Source organism: Pseudonaja textilis, chromosome 1, assembly GCF_049901715.1.
Source record: "Pseudonaja textilis isolate UNSWEBS1 chromosome 1, rPseTex1.2, whole genome shotgun sequence".
NCBI lineage: Eukaryota > Metazoa > Chordata > Lepidosauria > Squamata > Elapidae > Pseudonaja > Pseudonaja textilis.
The window spans coordinates 325,047,983-325,065,491 of record NC_141990.1 but is presented as its reverse complement, the minus strand read 5'-3'; the positions used below and the strand labels follow the sequence as shown (position 1 = coordinate 325,065,491).

At 42.1% G+C, this 17,509-nt stretch overlaps 1 protein-coding gene across 1 annotated transcript in view; it reads right to left on the bottom strand.

Annotated features, from left to right (window-relative positions):
* Positions 1-11,934: 11,934 nt before the first annotated feature.
* Positions 11,935-17,509, bottom strand: part of TMEM59L (transmembrane protein 59 like) — a 39,237-nt gene continuing 33,662 nt past the window's right edge. Inside the window, exon 8 of the mRNA XM_026699055.2 lies at positions 11,935-16,199. Coding sequence (XP_026554840.1) covers positions 16,038-16,199 — 162 coding nt within the window. The 3' untranslated portion in view covers positions 11,935-16,037. The remainder of the gene's footprint in view (positions 16,200-17,509) is intronic.

Sequence of the window (17,509 nt, the reverse complement as noted above, 5' to 3'; positions counted from 1 at the left end):
GTGGGGGGAAGGAGGCGCCCTCTATATTCGAAGGAAGAAAGAATAAAGCGGGAGGAACTGGTTTTATTATTATTATTATTATTATTATTATTATTATTATTATTATTATTATTATTATTATTATTATTATTATTATTATTATTATTATTATTATTTATGAAGCGGCGTGAAAATAACCGCGTCCCGGGGCGAGAGGGCGCCAAGGGGGCCTCGGTTGCGCTTTCTGCAGCCGCCTGACAAGGGCCAGCGCTGCGCCTCACCAAGGGGCTCCTTGAGCCGCTGGGAAGCCGTAGACCCGGGTCTCCTCCCGGGCTGCGTTCACACGGCGCCTCCTTTGGTTGGGTTTGCACAAGCCTGGCAAGCGCGTTGGTTGGGAGTCGCCCCAGAGGAGCCACTTTGGACTTAACCGGTGTTAAAAAGACGAGGGGTTACTTAGGACGAAGCCGGTGTTGCAAAAAAAGGCGAGGGAGACTGAGGGGTCAACCTCTTCTCCAAAGTGCCAGAACAAAAAGGCAAGGTGACAAACATTGGATGGAAACTAACCAAGGAGAGAAACAACCTGCAATTAAGAAGAGATTTCCTAACGGTGAGAGCAGTCAGTCAGTGGAATATTTTGCTTTCGGAAGTTGTGGATGCTCCATCACTGGAGCCTTTCAAAAAGAGCCTGGACAACCATTAACTTGAAATGGTATAGGGTTTCCTGTTCGAGCAGCGGGTCGGACTAGAAGACCTCCAAGGCCCCTTCCAACTCTTATTATTTATTATATGTTCTAACCCCGATCGAATTTACTCTCCAACTGCTGTTAGTCTTTCATGGATGGGGGGGTAAGCGTGGTGCTAGTGAAGACTGACGCAAGAGCTGCAGATGTTCCTTGAACAGGGGAACAGACTCCACACACGTCCAGGCTGTTTTCTCTTCCCTGTCCTGTGTCCTGTACAGAATTTCGAATTGTGTCCTTTCAAGTGGTGACCACCAGCACCTAGGATATAGGGAGTTTTCCCCTCATAAAATGTAAAGACTGACCAAATTCTTAAGAGGGCCTTAAAGGGGGCGTGCATAAGCGCACCAGTGTGCCTACCATCCCTGTCTTACTGTCCCCATTTACCTGTATTCCTTTGTTCATGTTTAGGTTCATACCTACACTTGTTATCCTGTACATGTTGGACAACTAAATAAAAACAAAAGTAAAAAACAATTGAAAAAGAATGAAACTGGGGAAAAGCCATATATTTCAATGCTTCATTGACAGGTAGTCCTCAACTTACAACTATTCGTTTAGCGACCGAAATTACAACAGTATTGAAAAAAGTGGGTTATGACTGTTTTTTACCCTTAGAACTGTTGCAGCAACCCCATTGTCACATAATCAAAATTCAGATGCTTGGCAACTGGCTGGTATTTACGATGTTTGCAGTGTTCTGGGATCGGGTGGTCCCTTTTTGGGAACCTTCTGATTAAATCAATGGGGAAGCCAGATTCACCTAACAACCGTGTTACTAACTTAACTGCAGCAATTCACTTTACAACTGTAGCATAAAACGGGGCAAGACTCACTTAGCAATGGAAATTGTCTTAGTTAGCATTGGAAATATTGGGCTCAAGTATTGTCGTAAATCTAGGACAATCTGTAAATAAACAAGGACACAGACATACAGTGCATATTCCTAAGGTGAGCCTGCACATCTGGCAATATCTCTTCTGCTCGGGGTCCACCAAGCTGGGCAACTTCAGGAAAAAAAGAGTGATGTCTTGCCTTTATTTTATCGTTGACTCAGGTAGACATGCCAATTAATATCCTGAACGGAGAATTGAACCAGGTATCAGGTTCTGTAGTCCAGGCATCCCTTTAGCTATTTTGCACCCACATCATCACATTTAATAACCGGTAGTCCTTGACTTATGACCACAATTGAAACCAGAAACCAGAATTTCCAAAGCAGTTGCTAAGTGGATTGCATCTGGCCTTTTCTGCGATGGTTGTTAAGCGAATCTTGTAGGAGTTAAGCAAATAGCGACAGCAATCCTCATAAATATACTCCAGTTACCAAATACCCGAATTCTGACCATATACTTTTCAAATTGCTGCAACTGTTGTTAAATGTTGTAAGTCAAAAAGTGATGGTAAAATGGGATTTCAGATTGTTTTTGTTTTTTCCCCAAATCAATTTTTTAAAAAACCCTAAAAACACCTGATCCCCGGGGACTTACAGCAATAGAACTAAGACTTATATACCACTTCACAGTGCTTTACAACACACACTAAGCAGTTTACAGAGTTTCCCCCAACAATCTGGGTCCTCATTTTTCTGACCTTGGAAGGATGGGTGGCTGAGTCAACCTTGAGCCACTCGGAATTGGACTGCTGGCAATGAGTTGAATTAGCCTGCAATACTGTATTCTATTCCATTCTAGTCTAATAACTGCACCGCCACCACTGCAGGTCTACCCTCTTACATCTACCCATCTTATCATGAGGGATATAATACAGATCCCATCTATTAAGGAGTTCCATTGGATTGGACCCTTAAGATGGACTTTTTCTGCTGTGACTCCGACTTCCTAGGACAGACATGGGCATCGTATGGCGCATAGGACACAGCTCTTTGGCTGTGCCTGTCATTGAATATATAAACTAATGGATTATAAACAGATCGGCTGACCAAGTTCACTCACCAAAAACCAAGCCAGCCATATTATTGCTTAATTTACTGTACCAACCCAGGCAAAGTAGCAAACCGATCCGTGAATGGAGGTTGAACCTGGGATTTTCCAATGCTGTTAGTCTTCTACTCACCAATAATTGAACTGCAGGTTGCTTCTTATAGTAATTCTGAGCACTGCTTTGATATAAAAATCAAAGCATTGCTCCTTTTGCAATACTCTTGTTATTTTGTTGAATCCTGTCCTGTGTGGGTTTGTGGTCTGATCATTACACAAACCAGAAGCTCGTGAGCTAATCATATTCTTTCCACAGATGGCAAGCGCTGATGAAACATAAACATGTGCCAATGATGCTACAATGGGCTCTGGGATACAGTAGGCAGTTTTCAAGTCAACATAACTCTCAACAGAGTTGTGCTGGGCAAATGAGAGAAAAGGGTTACAGGTAGCCCCGACTGTTCGTTTAATGACAAACTGAAAACAGCATTGAAAAAAGTGACATGACCATTTTTCACATTTAATGCCCGTTGCAGCATCCCATTATCAAAATTCAGACGCTTGGCAATTGGCATGTATTTATGACGGATGCATTTATGATTCTATGCATGACGGAAGGAATGGGGCTTAGATCACTAGTTCATGCCCACCATCTTGCAGATTTTGAAAAAAAACATTCCTGAAACCTTAATTTGCATATATATGCATTCCAGGCTGGCTTTATCTAGGTCTCAGCCTTATGAACGATAGAAAAATAAAAGCACAGAGTTGGAAGAGACTCAGAATCATCCAGTCCAAGTTCCTAAATGATTCAAGATCTGCTGAAGAATTTCAGACGTAGTGCTATCCTGGTTCTCTTCAACAACCTGTAATGAAGCAAGGCACACTGCTTTGCCAGGCAACCTATTTTATTGGTGGTTAGGTAGTTCTTCCCAGTATCCAGCCTGAATCTGTTCCCGTCTGCTAACATCTAGCTTGATGATGGATGGATGCAGGGGTGGGATTCTACCAGTTCGCACTTATTCGCTAGAACCAGTTGTCAACATTCTAAGCAGTTTGGAGAACCAGTTGTTAGAAGAAATTACTGGCCTAATCCTGTAAGGAAGGCAGGAAGGAAACATTCTGGTGTTGCTTACAGAAACTGCCTCTCCTCTCCGTTAACCCTTATTACATTCCTGGCAGGACACTTCCTGTCTCAGGAACGTCTCTGGAGTTTTTTTTCCTCCTTTGCTGGTACTTTGCTTGTGTGGAGGGACCATTCAAAGTTACAATGGCACTGAAAAAAGTGTGACATGACTATTTGTCACACTTACAACTGTTGCAGCATCCCCACAGTCATGAGAGGCCAGCCTCGATGTGAGTGATAATGAGTTGGCCACGCCCAACCAATAACATGACCACCAAGCCATGCCCACCAACTAAGCCATGCCCACAGAACTGGTTGTTAAAAAATTTGAATCCCACCCCTGATTTAGTTATGTACATCAAGTCAGTGTCAACACTTACATTCATGAGCCCTCTACAGCAGCAATCCCCAACCTTTCCAGCTTGGCGACCCGGCGCAGGGGGATGTGTATGCTTGTGAGTAGTAGACGCACATGCACACACAGCTCGATTTTGCACAGTGTGCACACATGCACCCTCCACTTGCATGAGCGGAGCTGCGTGCACAAACAGAAGCACCCTGCACTCATGCGAGTGGAGCTTTGTGCATTTCTTCTGTGACCCAGTTTCAAATAGGCCGTGGGCCCAGAAGTTGGAGACCCCTGCTCTACATCTTGAACTATCCTCAGCCTGACCCTGCAGACTTTCCTGGATGCATCTGTTGCTGCTGTAATCAAGAACCTGAATGCTCCTATCTACTAATATCTAATCATGTTTCTCAGCCTTGGGAACGTTAAGATGTGTGGACTTCAACTCCCAGAATTCCCCATGCTGGCCGAAGAATTCTGGGAGTTGAAGTCTACACATCATAAAGTCCCTCAGGTTGAGAAACACTGATCTAATATGAAGCCATCACAGTTCAATCATCAGCATTTTTCATACGGTGTTGCTCAAATGAAGGATATTATTAATTCATTATATCTCCCAATGCCCCATGTACAATGAGATTAGAGCCAAATGATTGATAGTAGGTTAACTCAAGGACATGGACCTCCAACAGTTAAAATAGCTGCTTGCAGATATGTTTCCAAGTGTTAGCAACCAAGTTGCTACTTTTGGTCTTCTGACATTTAAACTTAGAAAGAAATACTTAAATTCTTAGTTGTAGCTCTGACTTAGTCTTATTTTAACCTTAATACACCTAATACACTTTCATTATTTCACTTTAATATTTTACTATTCTGCTGCCTTGTATTTTATGACATGCTATAGCTTGTAAATTGTGGTTACAACAATAAATTAAGCTGATGTTAAGATCTTATTACTCACTAGACTAAATTTATAGACCACCCAGAATCAGGACAGAGTTCAGCAGCCTATAAATTTAAGTCTACATTGAAGTGGTTTTTAATTTGTGTTTTGGAAATCCAGTCCTTGCCTTTGTGAAGCAGTCCATCACATGAATGCTTAATAGTCTTTATTTACTGTGAATAACCTGGGTGGACTCCATTTCAGCAGTGATGGGCACACCTGAAGAACCAGCCTGGAGACAGATCAGCTGGAAAAAAAAAATCTCTATCAGTGGTTGCTAAGAGTCCACACTGACCTGATGGTGCATAAATCACTGTTTTATTAGTCATCCGGACAGGTGACTCCCCAGAGCTTGTAATTGTATGGGCACATAACCATGTTTTTTTTTACATACATAGCAATCTCTTCTGTCGCTTCTGTTGCAAGCACAAAATGCACCCTCCCCTCACAAACACACCCTCCCCGTTTATTCATTACACACAAATATGGGATTGGATGCTCCGTGCCGGTCTCACAATGTGCAGGCGTCAAAGTGAGTCTAAAAACAAGGCAGTCACATGAATCCCCATCTGACAGCAAACAAATGCCAGAAAGGGGGAGGGGAAGGGAGGAGAGGGAGATCTCCCCCATTTGCTTTGTTTTGTTGTTCTTCATCCCTGATGGTGTTTGGATAACACAGTTGCTGCTGCTGTGTGTGTGGGTGCTCCTTTGGCTAAGCTGAAGCTAATACAGCTCACCTACCAGAGCAGGCTTGCTCCGTGGGTAGTTTTTGCAAACTCTTGTCAGCGTGACCTACAAGTAATCCTCAACTTACAACCATTCATTTAGTGTCTTGGAGCAACGAAGATGATCAAAGGCCTGGAGACTAAAACAATATGAAGAACGGCTGCAGGATTTGGGTTTGGCTCCAAAGAAAAGAAGAATTAGGGGGGACGTGATAGCAGTATTCCAGTATTTGAGGGGCTGCCTTAAAGAAGAAGGGGTCAGCTTATTCTTCAAAGCACCAAAGGGCAAGAAAAGAAGCAACAGATGGAAACTATTCAAGGAGAGAAGCAACCTGCAATTAAGGAGACGCTTCCTAACAGTGAGGACAATTAACCAGTGGAATAGCTTGCCTTCAGAAATTGTGGGTGCTTCATCACTGGAGGTTTTTAAGAAGAAACTAGACAGCCACTTATCTGAAATAGTATAGGTTCTCCTGCTGGAGCAGGGGGCTGGACTAGAAGACCTCCAAGGTCCCTTCCAGTTCTATTCTATTCCATTCTAAGTGAAACGGAACTGAAAAAAAGTGATTAATGGCTGATCCTTACACTTACATCCGTTGCAGCATCCTTACAGTCACGTGATCAAAATTTGGGCACTTGAGCTGTATTAACAATAGTTGAAGCATCCCAGAATCACATGATTGCCATTTGTGACCTTCCCATCCAGCTTCCAACAAAAAGTCAGTGGGGAAAGCCAGATTTGCTTAACAACCACACAATTCACTTAACAACTGGAGTTATTCACTTAACAACCATGTCAATTGTATCGGACAATTGTATTGAACAAAAGGCAGGCTGTCAATCAAAAGAGCAACAGCAACAAAACCTTATGCAAATATCTGTCCTCTGGAAGAATTTACAATACCAGATTGTAGCTTGGAAAATGTATGCAGTTGGGTAAATAATTTATCCACTCGAAATATGAGAGTTCATTTTTAATATAGCAATCCAAAACATCCTACAGGTAGTCCTCAACTTATACTAGTTCATTTAGTGACTGTTTAAAGTTGCAATGATACTGAAAAATGACTTATGACAGTTTTTCACATGACTATTGCATCATCCTCATAGTCATGCGATCAAAATTCAGTCGCACGGCATCTGACTCATATTTATGATGGTTGCAGTGTCCGGGAATCATGTGATCCCCTTTTGTGACCTTCTGACAAGCAAAGTCAATGGGGGAGGCCAGATTCACTTAATGACCATGTTACTAGCTTAACAACTGCAGTGATCCACTTAATAACTCTGGTAAGAAAAGTCTTACAATGGGGCAAAATTCATTTAAACTTTTCACTTAGCAACAAACATTTCGGGCTCAATTGTGGTTGTAAATCGAGGACTACCTGTATTGCTTTTCTTATGTTTAAATGGGGATCGCATCTTGAGCCTTCCAGGCACTTAGGATGACAATTCCTGATCCATGGACATCCAGGGGTGTCAAAATTTGCAAGCCAATGGATATGGTGAAGATTCAATTTGGGTGCCTGGCAACCCAAATAATTATTTAGGATGGTTGCAGCATCCCAGTCATGTGATTGCCATTTGCAACCTTCCAGCTGGTTGGCAGCCCAGCAAAATCCATGGGGAAAATCCGCATTTTCTTAACAACTGCATGGTTGACAACTGCAGTGATTTGCTTAACAAGCATGGCAAAAAAAGATCATAAAATTGGATGTGACTCACTTAAAAGAGCTGTGGTGGCACAGTGGTTAGAATTCAGTATTGCAGGCTAATTCTGCCAACTGCCAGGAGTTTGAGTCTCACTGGCTCAAGGTTGACTCAGCCTTCCATCCTTCTGAGGTGGGTAAAATGAGGACCCAAATTGTTGGGGGCAACTGGCTGACTCTGTAAACCATTTAGGGAGGGCTGTAAAGCACTGTGAAGCTGTATCAGTGGTGGTATTCTACCAGTTCAGCCTGGTTCGGCCAAACCGGTAGTTCCGACTATCATCTGTGAGCGAACTGATTTGCTCCGATGATCAGTTGCTGGGCCCTCCCACCCATCCTGGCCCTATACTGACCTTTATTTCCTGCTTTTCAACCTCAGCTGCTTTGCACGGCACAGCTGATTGCCATGCGTCGGCTGTTTCACACACAGGGCTTGCAGAAGGTGAGTTGCAAGCGCTTTACATGTGCACAGCGTGCACTCACACCGGACTGGTAGGAAAACTTTTTGAAACGCACCACTGAGCAGTATATAAGTCTAAGTGCGCTTGCTCTTGGCATTAATAACTATCTTGCTTAGCCATGGAAATTCTGCTCTTGATTGTGGTCGTAAATGAGGGTCCAAAATACCTAAAGGGATGCTTGGATTAGGGAATCTGATACCTGGTTCACTTCTCCTTTCGAGACATTAATCATCTATGTCTGCTACAGGACCACAAATTAGCCAACCTGTCAGCCCTTTGAGGTAAACCAGGTCACCAAGCAGACCTCAAGAAATACTAACAGTCTACTGAATTGGCATAGGCTGCAATAACATCTTGAAAACCCAACAGTGTTTCTGTTTCAGAGAGTTAAGGAGAGCGATCTTGAGTTTCTTATTCAGCCCTCCCGTCTTCCAGGCAAAGCTGATGTTTTTGTAATGGCTGCTGCACTTTGTTCCTCCTTCACGGCCATCTCCATGCAGCCTCTGTGGTAATATTTCTAATATTTGTGCAAATTGAGCCTATGTTTGGATGAATAAGATATTCAGGACTCCCAATCACCCAACCCTGTAATTGTCAACGCTAGCATGGGTTTTAAACCTAGCCAAATGTCATGTAAACCAAGAAAATTGAGCTTAATCACTCTTAAGTATATCACATAAACACAGCTAGAGTATGAACCTGGCCAAAAATTTTGTTGGGCCTCATCCAGCTGAGTGCAGGAAAAAAGCACTGTCTGATGACTCTGTCCTGAAGAGAAATGTTAATAAATAAAAAGAAATTGTGCTTTATGAGAATAGAAGGGTTAAAAAACCAAACCTTTTTCCTCTACAGTAGTGTTTCTCAGCTTTAGCAACATTAAAATTGGTGGACTTCAACTCCCAGCATTCCTCAGCCAGCATGCTGCCTGGGGAATTCTGGGAGTTGAAATTCACCCATCTTAAAGTTGCCAAGGCTGAAAAATACTGCTCTAGAGAATATTAATGTTTCTCCTCTGCGAGTCAGAAGCAAAACATCTCTGTAATATTTCATATTTGTAATCTTTGATGATTTTTTTAAATATTACCCATGGCACATTCCCTTTCTAGGTCTAAGGGTAAAAATAATTTTCTGGAACTTCCATTAGCTAGGCCAGTGATTAAGATGTATCAACTTCAACTCCCAGAATTCCTCATACTGGCTGGGGAATGGTGGGAGTTGAAGTTCACCCATCTTAAAATGGCCAAGGTTGAGAAGCACTAAGCTAAGCAGAGGCAATGAAAGAAAACCTACTCACTGCAGTGTGTGTGTGTGTGGTGTGTGTGTGTGTGTGTGTGTGTGTGTGTGTGTGTGTGTGTGTGTGTGTGTGTGTTTCAAGAAAGAATGCAGATCCCTTTTATATTCTCTTCTGCAATATTTAGAAATTTTCCCTCCCACAAAGAGAAACCGGCTTTACCCAACATTCCTTTTTGCACTAGTCTTGTTTTCATTTTGATTCAGGTTTATTATATTTTCAAATAAACACTTTGCAGAGAACAGCTTTTATCTGAGAAGGGATACTCTATATAGCAATCTCTTTATAACAGGATCAGGGATCAGTCCATCAGCTCTCAGCTGCTGCAAAACAGCAAGACAGCTGTCACATGCACACAGGGGAAAGTACAGATTTTAAAAATGGATGGTATAATCAGAAATCAGTGCCTTCAGACAGAGTTCACTAAAACATGTTGCACAAACCAAGTGTTGCTGTGACAGCACTTGCAAAATATTTTCTTTTTTCAAAACTCAAGGGCTTTCCTTCCTCTTTTCTCCTACAATTGTGTGAGGTCTTAGAGTATATCTGTATCAGGAATACTGTGTACGATTCCAGATGGGAGAATGAAGTTATCAAGAGATTTATACCCATTTCCTACAAGAAAAAGACTAAACAGGGATTATTTAGCTTACCAATAAAGGAGAATATTTGTAGCTCAGGGTTGACATGAGAGGTCCTTGGTGCTCTCTGAGCTTGTTTATTTTCTTGCAGATGTTTCATTACCCAAACTGATAATGTTGTAAGTCCTCAACTTACAACAGTTCATTTAGTGACTGTTCAAAGTCACAATATCAATATAAAAAAAAGTACCGTAGCTTATGACCATTTTTCACACTTGTGACTACTGCAGCATCCCCATGATGACATGATCAAAATTCAGACAGTTGGCAACTGACTCACATTTACGATGGTTGCAATGACCTGCGATCATGTGATCACCTTTTGCAACCTTCCGACAAGCAAATTCAATGGGGAAGCTAGATTCACTTAACAAGCACATTACTAACTTAACAACTGCAATGATTCGCTTAACAACTCTGGCAAGAAAGGTCATCAAATAGGGCAAAACTCAATAAATGCCTCACTTAGCAACATAAATGTTGGGCTCAATTGTAGCTGTAAGTCAAGGACTACCTGTATTTCTTCTTCTCTTCAAATACTAGGGCCATAGATTGTCCAGGGAAGATGACTGGAAGGAGTTAAAACAAAAGACCATTTCTTTATAATTTACAAGTGGAATGCAGGAGTGGGGAACAATGGCCCTCTTATGACTTGTGGGCTGGCTCAGGAATTCTGGGAGTTGAAGTCCACAAGTCATAAAGCAGCCATTGTTCCCCATCTCTGCTACCAGAAGACATGGTAGTTATAGGTAGTTGGAGTCCGTGACATAAGCAATCGTTTAACAACAATTCAAAGTTACAATGTGATAAAGTGAAAAAGTGAAAAAGTGATTTACTAATTATACTTGCACTTACAACTATGACACCACTCCCACAATCACATGATCACACTTCTGGCGCCTAGCAACCGGCTCATATTTATGATCAAGTTGCACCATCCTACTATTATGTGATTGCGATTTGCTACTTTTTTTTTGCCAATTTCTGTTAAAAAATGCAATTGGGGAGCTGGATTCACTTAATGACAGTAATCACTTGCTTAACAACCAGAGTGATGTGCACACGACTGCGGTTAAAAAATTGTCGCTAAATTAGGTCTACCTCAACTGATCATTTCAACAGCTTACAATGGAAATTCCAGTCCCAATTGTGGATGTAAGTCAGGGAGCTGTCTGTACATTACATGGCTTTAAATGGGAACTAAATAAATTCAAACAAAACAAGTGTATATATTTATAAAACAATAAAAGTGGGTTAAAAATAAATATCAAGGATGATCAGTTTTCAAGACTCAGTGTTATTACTGGAGGAAGCAGACCTCCAAATATTTGGAATAATTCCATATGCAGGGCGAGGTATTCACATTTTCCCACTTGTGAGTACTGTATCCTTGGGGCATATCAGAATCAGCTGGGCTACAGATGATGTGAATAAAATCAAGATATAACTCTGTTTGGGCTGCTAGGAGAAAAATGCTAACTAAGATGGTCCTTGGATTGATCCCTCAAGGCTAATCTTGTTTTCCATAAAGCTTTTAGATGAACCTTTCCCCATTATAATTTCATGGAATTTTTAATGAGCCAATCCAAGGTTTTGCCACCCACACAGCCAGAAGTTCAGAATGCGCACCTCTAATTAAGAAGAGGCACTATCACTTTTCCTTCACAGAAAATAGGATACCTCTTCTAACACTGTACAAAGCATAAATGGATCCTCTGAAGACAAAGGAAACATATCTTGTTCTTCCATTTCATTTTATTTGTGTGAAAACATGTGTAAACTTATGCAAAGATGTGCAGAAGGCATCAGCTACAAAGGACCTCACACGATCTCGTAAATTAAATGTCTTTAATCAGGCGAATTAAGTCCTGAAACATTTCCGTAAAAGTGTATCTGTAATAAATGTAAAGTTATTCAGGCCTGAATTCCCAATTTCTTTCTTGCAATGAGCACACAGCCCAGATTGTTGATGGGAAGTTTTAGAAAAGAAAAAAAAAACTTTCAAACTGAAAAAAAAATAGTAAAAATGCCAGTTCCTTTTCACAGCTTTGATTTTATTGTTTCTTTTCTTTAAAACTTAAATTAATAAACTAAATAAACAACTTTTCCGGATTTCTGGGACAGACAGAAAGGGTTATTAAAGATACAGATACAGTTAACAGATACAGGTCTTCAACAAATCCCACCTCAGTTCAACCAAGGCCTTATGCCTTTGTAACTCTTTCCCAAGAGAAAAGAAAAAGTAGTGTTTAGGAAGTGGGGAAGAAAAGACAATTTTAAGGGAATTAAAACAAGCCAGGCAGAACAAAGGTACGATGAAGATAGCTTATTTTTTTTCACGCAAATAATTAGATGCAGACGTTTTGATGAAAGATGAATGAACTTCAGAGAGATATAAAATATATATAAACCTCCCTAATATGTAACCTCCCTTCCAATGTGAAGAATGCCGGAATATATTTAAAGAGTTAAGAGTTTCAAAAATCTAAAAAGTTACTGAATGCAAAGCAAGCTCCTTTTAGCCATACTAAAGGCTCCGGATTGGCTTCCCCCAGACTTCTTCAACCTGCTGCCTTCTAGCTAGGATGCTGACTTCCCATTCTGGGATTTACAGCCCTGATATATCTAGAGGGCACCAGACTGGGGACAGCTCTTGCCCCATACACTTTCAGCCAGTGGTGGGATTCAGCCAGTTCGCACCAGTTCGGGAGAACTGGTTGTTAACTTTCTGAGCAATTTGGTGAACTGATTGTTGGAAGAAATCATTAGGGCAGAGAACTGGTTGTTGAATTATTTGAATCCCACCACTGCTTTCAGCAGTATTTTCAACTCAGAATATGCAACAAATGTCTCTGCAGAAGGGGCTTTAAAAAGGACAAGATGGTGACCACAACATCAAGATCAAAGATCCACCCTTTTGTGTGTCTGTGTGTGTGTATGAGGCTCTTGTTTGTGTGGTCACAGACACCACCTTTTTTTCACATACGCACACGCAGACAGGCACCCTGATATGTGGGGGAGGGAGTTAGAGAGCCAAAAGTGGGATGAGGAGATAAGTTAAATCTATGTACAGAGAATCCTTAGGCCGAATGTACAAGCAAGCAGAAAAAAATTACACCAGTTTGTGAGGGAAGAAACTTTTTGCACTTGTGATACGACTGTACACGGTGAGGTTCCAGAAGGGGAGAAAATGGGAGGATGGGCATTGCTCACAAACACGTCCTGGGTTCACAAAAGTGCCCTGCATTCATCAAGGGCAGAATGATAGTAATAATAATAATTAACAGAACCAACAACAGTGACAACCACAACACCGTATCCCTGTGTTACTCAGAGGAGTTTCTGAGTAAAATCAGGGCAGACGATAGGTTGAGAATTATTTTGGAGCAAACTTTGCTTTGCTTCATTGACCCTGAGGAAGGAAGCCCTGTATCCCATTACTCTTAATTTTGTTTTCTTATCTCAGTGTTTCCCAATGACATGGGACTTTTAAATTAAAAAAGACAGGGTAGCTTTGAGGGAAAACCTCAGATTTTGAGCCTCAGTGTTGAGACACAGTACACAATAGGCTACTTCCCTTTAGCATACTTAACATGATTATCGAATTCGCCCATTGTTTGGGATCTGCAGAATAAAACCAACAAGAGAGCTGTTTTTATCTAGTGGTGAAGACTAGAAAAGGCTAGAAACCAGAAGACTGTGAGTTCTAGTCCCATTTTAGGCATGAAAGCTGGCTGGGTGATTTGGGGCCAATGACTAGGAGATTGAATTCTAGTCGTCCCCTCTTTAAGGGTGAAAACTGGCTGGGTGACTTTGGGCCAAGCGCCCTCTCTCAGCCCAACCCACTTCAACGGGGGTTATTGTTGTGGAAAAATAGGAGTGAGTGAATGAGTATTACGTATGTTCACTACCTTGAGTTATATTATAATGAAGAGAGATTGAAAAAAACACTAACTCCACCCCCCAACTAAACCACAGAGAACTGAACCAAGGCTAATACTAATCAAGCTATGCATGTTGTGTGAATGAAGCTGACAGTTCTTTATCTGACCTGCAATGCAGGAATACTGGCATTGCAGTGCCAAGAAAGGAATACCCAGCCCCAGAGACCAGGTCCTTAGTGCAGGCCTACAGGGAATCAGCATTCTCTTAGATTTCTCTTAGATCTAGGCCAGTTCTAGCTTGTGATCCGATTTTGCCATAGATCCCAAATTCACAGAGTCAAAAGAAGAGAAAAAAGAAAACAGGTAGAGCCAACAGAGAACAGCTTCTGGAAGTCTTTCCAAGCAGTAGCCATAAGTGCCTAGTTTCTTGTGAGTATTGTAATAATGCATTGTGTTTCTGCTCTTTGTTCACGCTGCTCCTATTTGTGTCTGAGCGAACTTGGAAACACAGGGCAAGTATAAAAACCGTTCTGGGTCACTTGACAAAGAGAGAGAGGAATTTGGAATGGAAGTAGTGGCAGCTCCTTTGGGAGTCATATGACCCAGACGAAGGAGGCTCAAAATGGAGGGACGGGGCTTAGATTGGAGGACCTAACATTCCACTCTGGATCATGTGACCAAGAGGAAGGACAGGGCTTAAAATGAAGGACAGCTCCATTCTGGGTCACATGACCAGGAGGGAGGAAGCTTACAATGGAGAATGGATCATGTGATCAAAAAGGAGGAGGCTTAAAGTAAAGGTGGCGGCAGCTCCATTCTTGGTCATGTGATCAGAAGGGAAGGATCTTAGAATTGAGGGACATGGCAGCATCCTGAGCCGATGCCTAACTGTCTCTCTGTTAGGTGAAATGGGGAGGGGGGGAGTCTCCCATAGCTCCCATTCAGCCAGGTCCAACCCATTTTCAAACTCAGTTGTCTGTCTTGTTCCCTTATATCTCACGTGGTCCCATTCTGTTCAGTTTTTTGCTGGCGGCCAAAGTCCCAAAAGAGGACTTCAGAAAGAGGCTGGGGAATTCTGGGAATTGAAGTCCGCACCGCTTAAAGTTGCCGGGGTTGAGAAACATTGATCCAGAGGAATCTGTCTTCTCTCTGTATCTTGTCTGACAAAATATATTTTGGTGTGGGGTGGAAAAGAAAGAAGGAAGTATAGGCTGAATCACACTGCAATCTAAACCGTAAGGTGGTTTGTTTCTCTGTGGGTTAGCATACTGCCTTTTCTGCCTGTGGCTCCTACCCCCTGAAGCATAATCCCCACCAATGACACCCCCATTCCTGCTAGTCTTTCAGAAAACCCTGGAAATGTGGATTTTCCAACCGGCTTGAGGATCCCATCAAGAAACCCACAGGATGGTTATACTGTGTTTAGATAGATGTGGTTTTCTCTTGCAATCCTACTTTGATTTGAATGCTCCATTTTTTTTTAAGCAGCTATGATATTAAGTGTTGGTCGTAGGCTACTCAAGAGCCATATCCAAGTGAAATGGGCAGCCATATAAATTTATTAAGTAAATATTAAACTAAACGCAACCTCTCAAATATGCAGACCATGGTTTCATGCAGCGGGTCAACCTAGGCAGCTGTGGCTTCTCAGGAAATCATGGTTCAGGGAACCCTATCCTAATCTGTCAGGCAAATCAGGGCACAGAATAACAGCAAACTTACCATGATCGGCAACCCTTGACTTTTCCTGCATGTAGTTTTCCCACCAAGGCTCAAATAAAAAGCAGGCATCGCCCCATTAATCCCCCACCAACAATTCTTTTAGACAAAAGAAAACCAGGAAAAGTAGCAGCTCCCCAATGGCAGAGGGAGTTGCCCATCCTTGTTCAGTAAAGTGAAGCAAATTTCCCCAAAATCCCCCTGGCCCACCTCAGGATCTTATGCTGGGAACCACCAGGGCTTGTTCATTTCAAAAGTCGCAATGGCAGCCTTTGAGAACCAGGATCTCACTAGCCCACCCTTTCTCAACAGCCAAAGTGTTGCTGCTGGAAAACTTGGGTATTCCAGCAGAGCCTTGCAGAAAGGTGCTGGGCTTCTCCAAGACCTTCCTGGATGAAAGAGAGATGACAAAATATGCTATGGGAGAGGCTGGGAAGCATCATGGAAGGATTGTTGCGGTTGTGTTGAAAGGAACTCAGGAGGAGGGGAGAGGATGGGGCATTAAGAGGGCTGGGGGAGGCAGGGGAAGGTTCTTAGAGGACAGTCTTGTCTAAATCCACCTTGACCGGCAGGAGGCCTGCTTCCTTGTTCTCCTCCGCGGGGCAGATGGCCACAGCAATGACGGGGCGTAAGGAATAGGGCACTGGTCCGTCTAGGTCTTCCAGGTACTCTTTATCTCCATTGATGCTCAGGGGCTAGAAGGAAGGAAAGAGGACGTTACCAAAAATGCTGTCACAGAAGTCAGCACATAGTTCTCCTTCTTCGACGGTTTTAGAAGAGGCTGAACAGCCACCTCTCTAGGATGGTTTAATTCAGGTGTGTCCAACCTTGGCAACTTTTAAGACTTGTGGACCTGTGATCCAGTTCTGCAGAGGAATGATTGAGTCTACCATTTGTACCTCCATAACTGGTTTGGTCCTGCAACCCAATAGGACAGACCAGACTTCAGAGAGTAATTACAACTGCAGAAAAAACAATTGCTACCAACCTGCCTTCAATCAAGGACCTGTATACTTCACGAGTCAAAAAGAGGGCTGTGAAAATATCTCACATCCCAGACATAAACTGTTTCAACTCCTTCCCTCAAAATGACGCTATAGAGCCCTGCACACCAGAACAACTAGACACAAGGAGTTTTTTCCTGAACATCGTCACTCTGCTAAACAAATAATTCCCTCAACACTGTTCAACTATTTACAAAGTCTGCACTACTATTACTGTTAATCTTCTCATCACTCCTTATCACCCATTCCCTCCCACTTGCGACTGTATGATTGTAACTTTGTCTCTTGTATTCTTATGATTTTTACTGACTGTTTCCTAGTATGATTTGATTGCTTATTGTACCCTATGACTATCTTTAACTGTCATACCTTATGATTCTTGATGAATGTATCTTTTCTTTTATGTACACTGAGAGCTTATGCACCAAAGACATATTCCTTGTGTGTCCAATCACACTTGGCCAATAAAGAATTCTATTCTATTCTATTCTATTCTATTCTATTCTATTCTATTCTATTCTATTCTATTCTATTCTATTCTATTCCATTCCATTCCATTCCATTCTATTCTATTCTTCCAACTGCCAGAGTTTCCTAGCCAGCGTGGCATGGCTGGCTGCGGATTTCTGGGAGTTTGAAGTCTACAGCTCTTAAAGTTGCCAGAGTTGGATACCCCTGGTTTTAATTGATTTTCCAGCACATTGCAGACAGATGGAGTAGAGGACTCTCTTGCAATGCCTTCCAACGCCATACAGGCACTGAAAAAAATGATCTTACTACTGGTCCTTGCACTTATGACCATCCCCGAAGTCTCTTGATCAAAATTCAGGCACTTGGCCACCAGCATGTGTTTACAACAGTTGATGTGATCACCTTCTCACAACAAAGTCAGTGCGGGAAGCCAGATTCACTGCATGATTCATTTAACAATTGCAGTCATTTCCTTAACAACCACGGCAAAAAGATAATATTGGGTGCAACTCAATTAACAATCGTCTTAC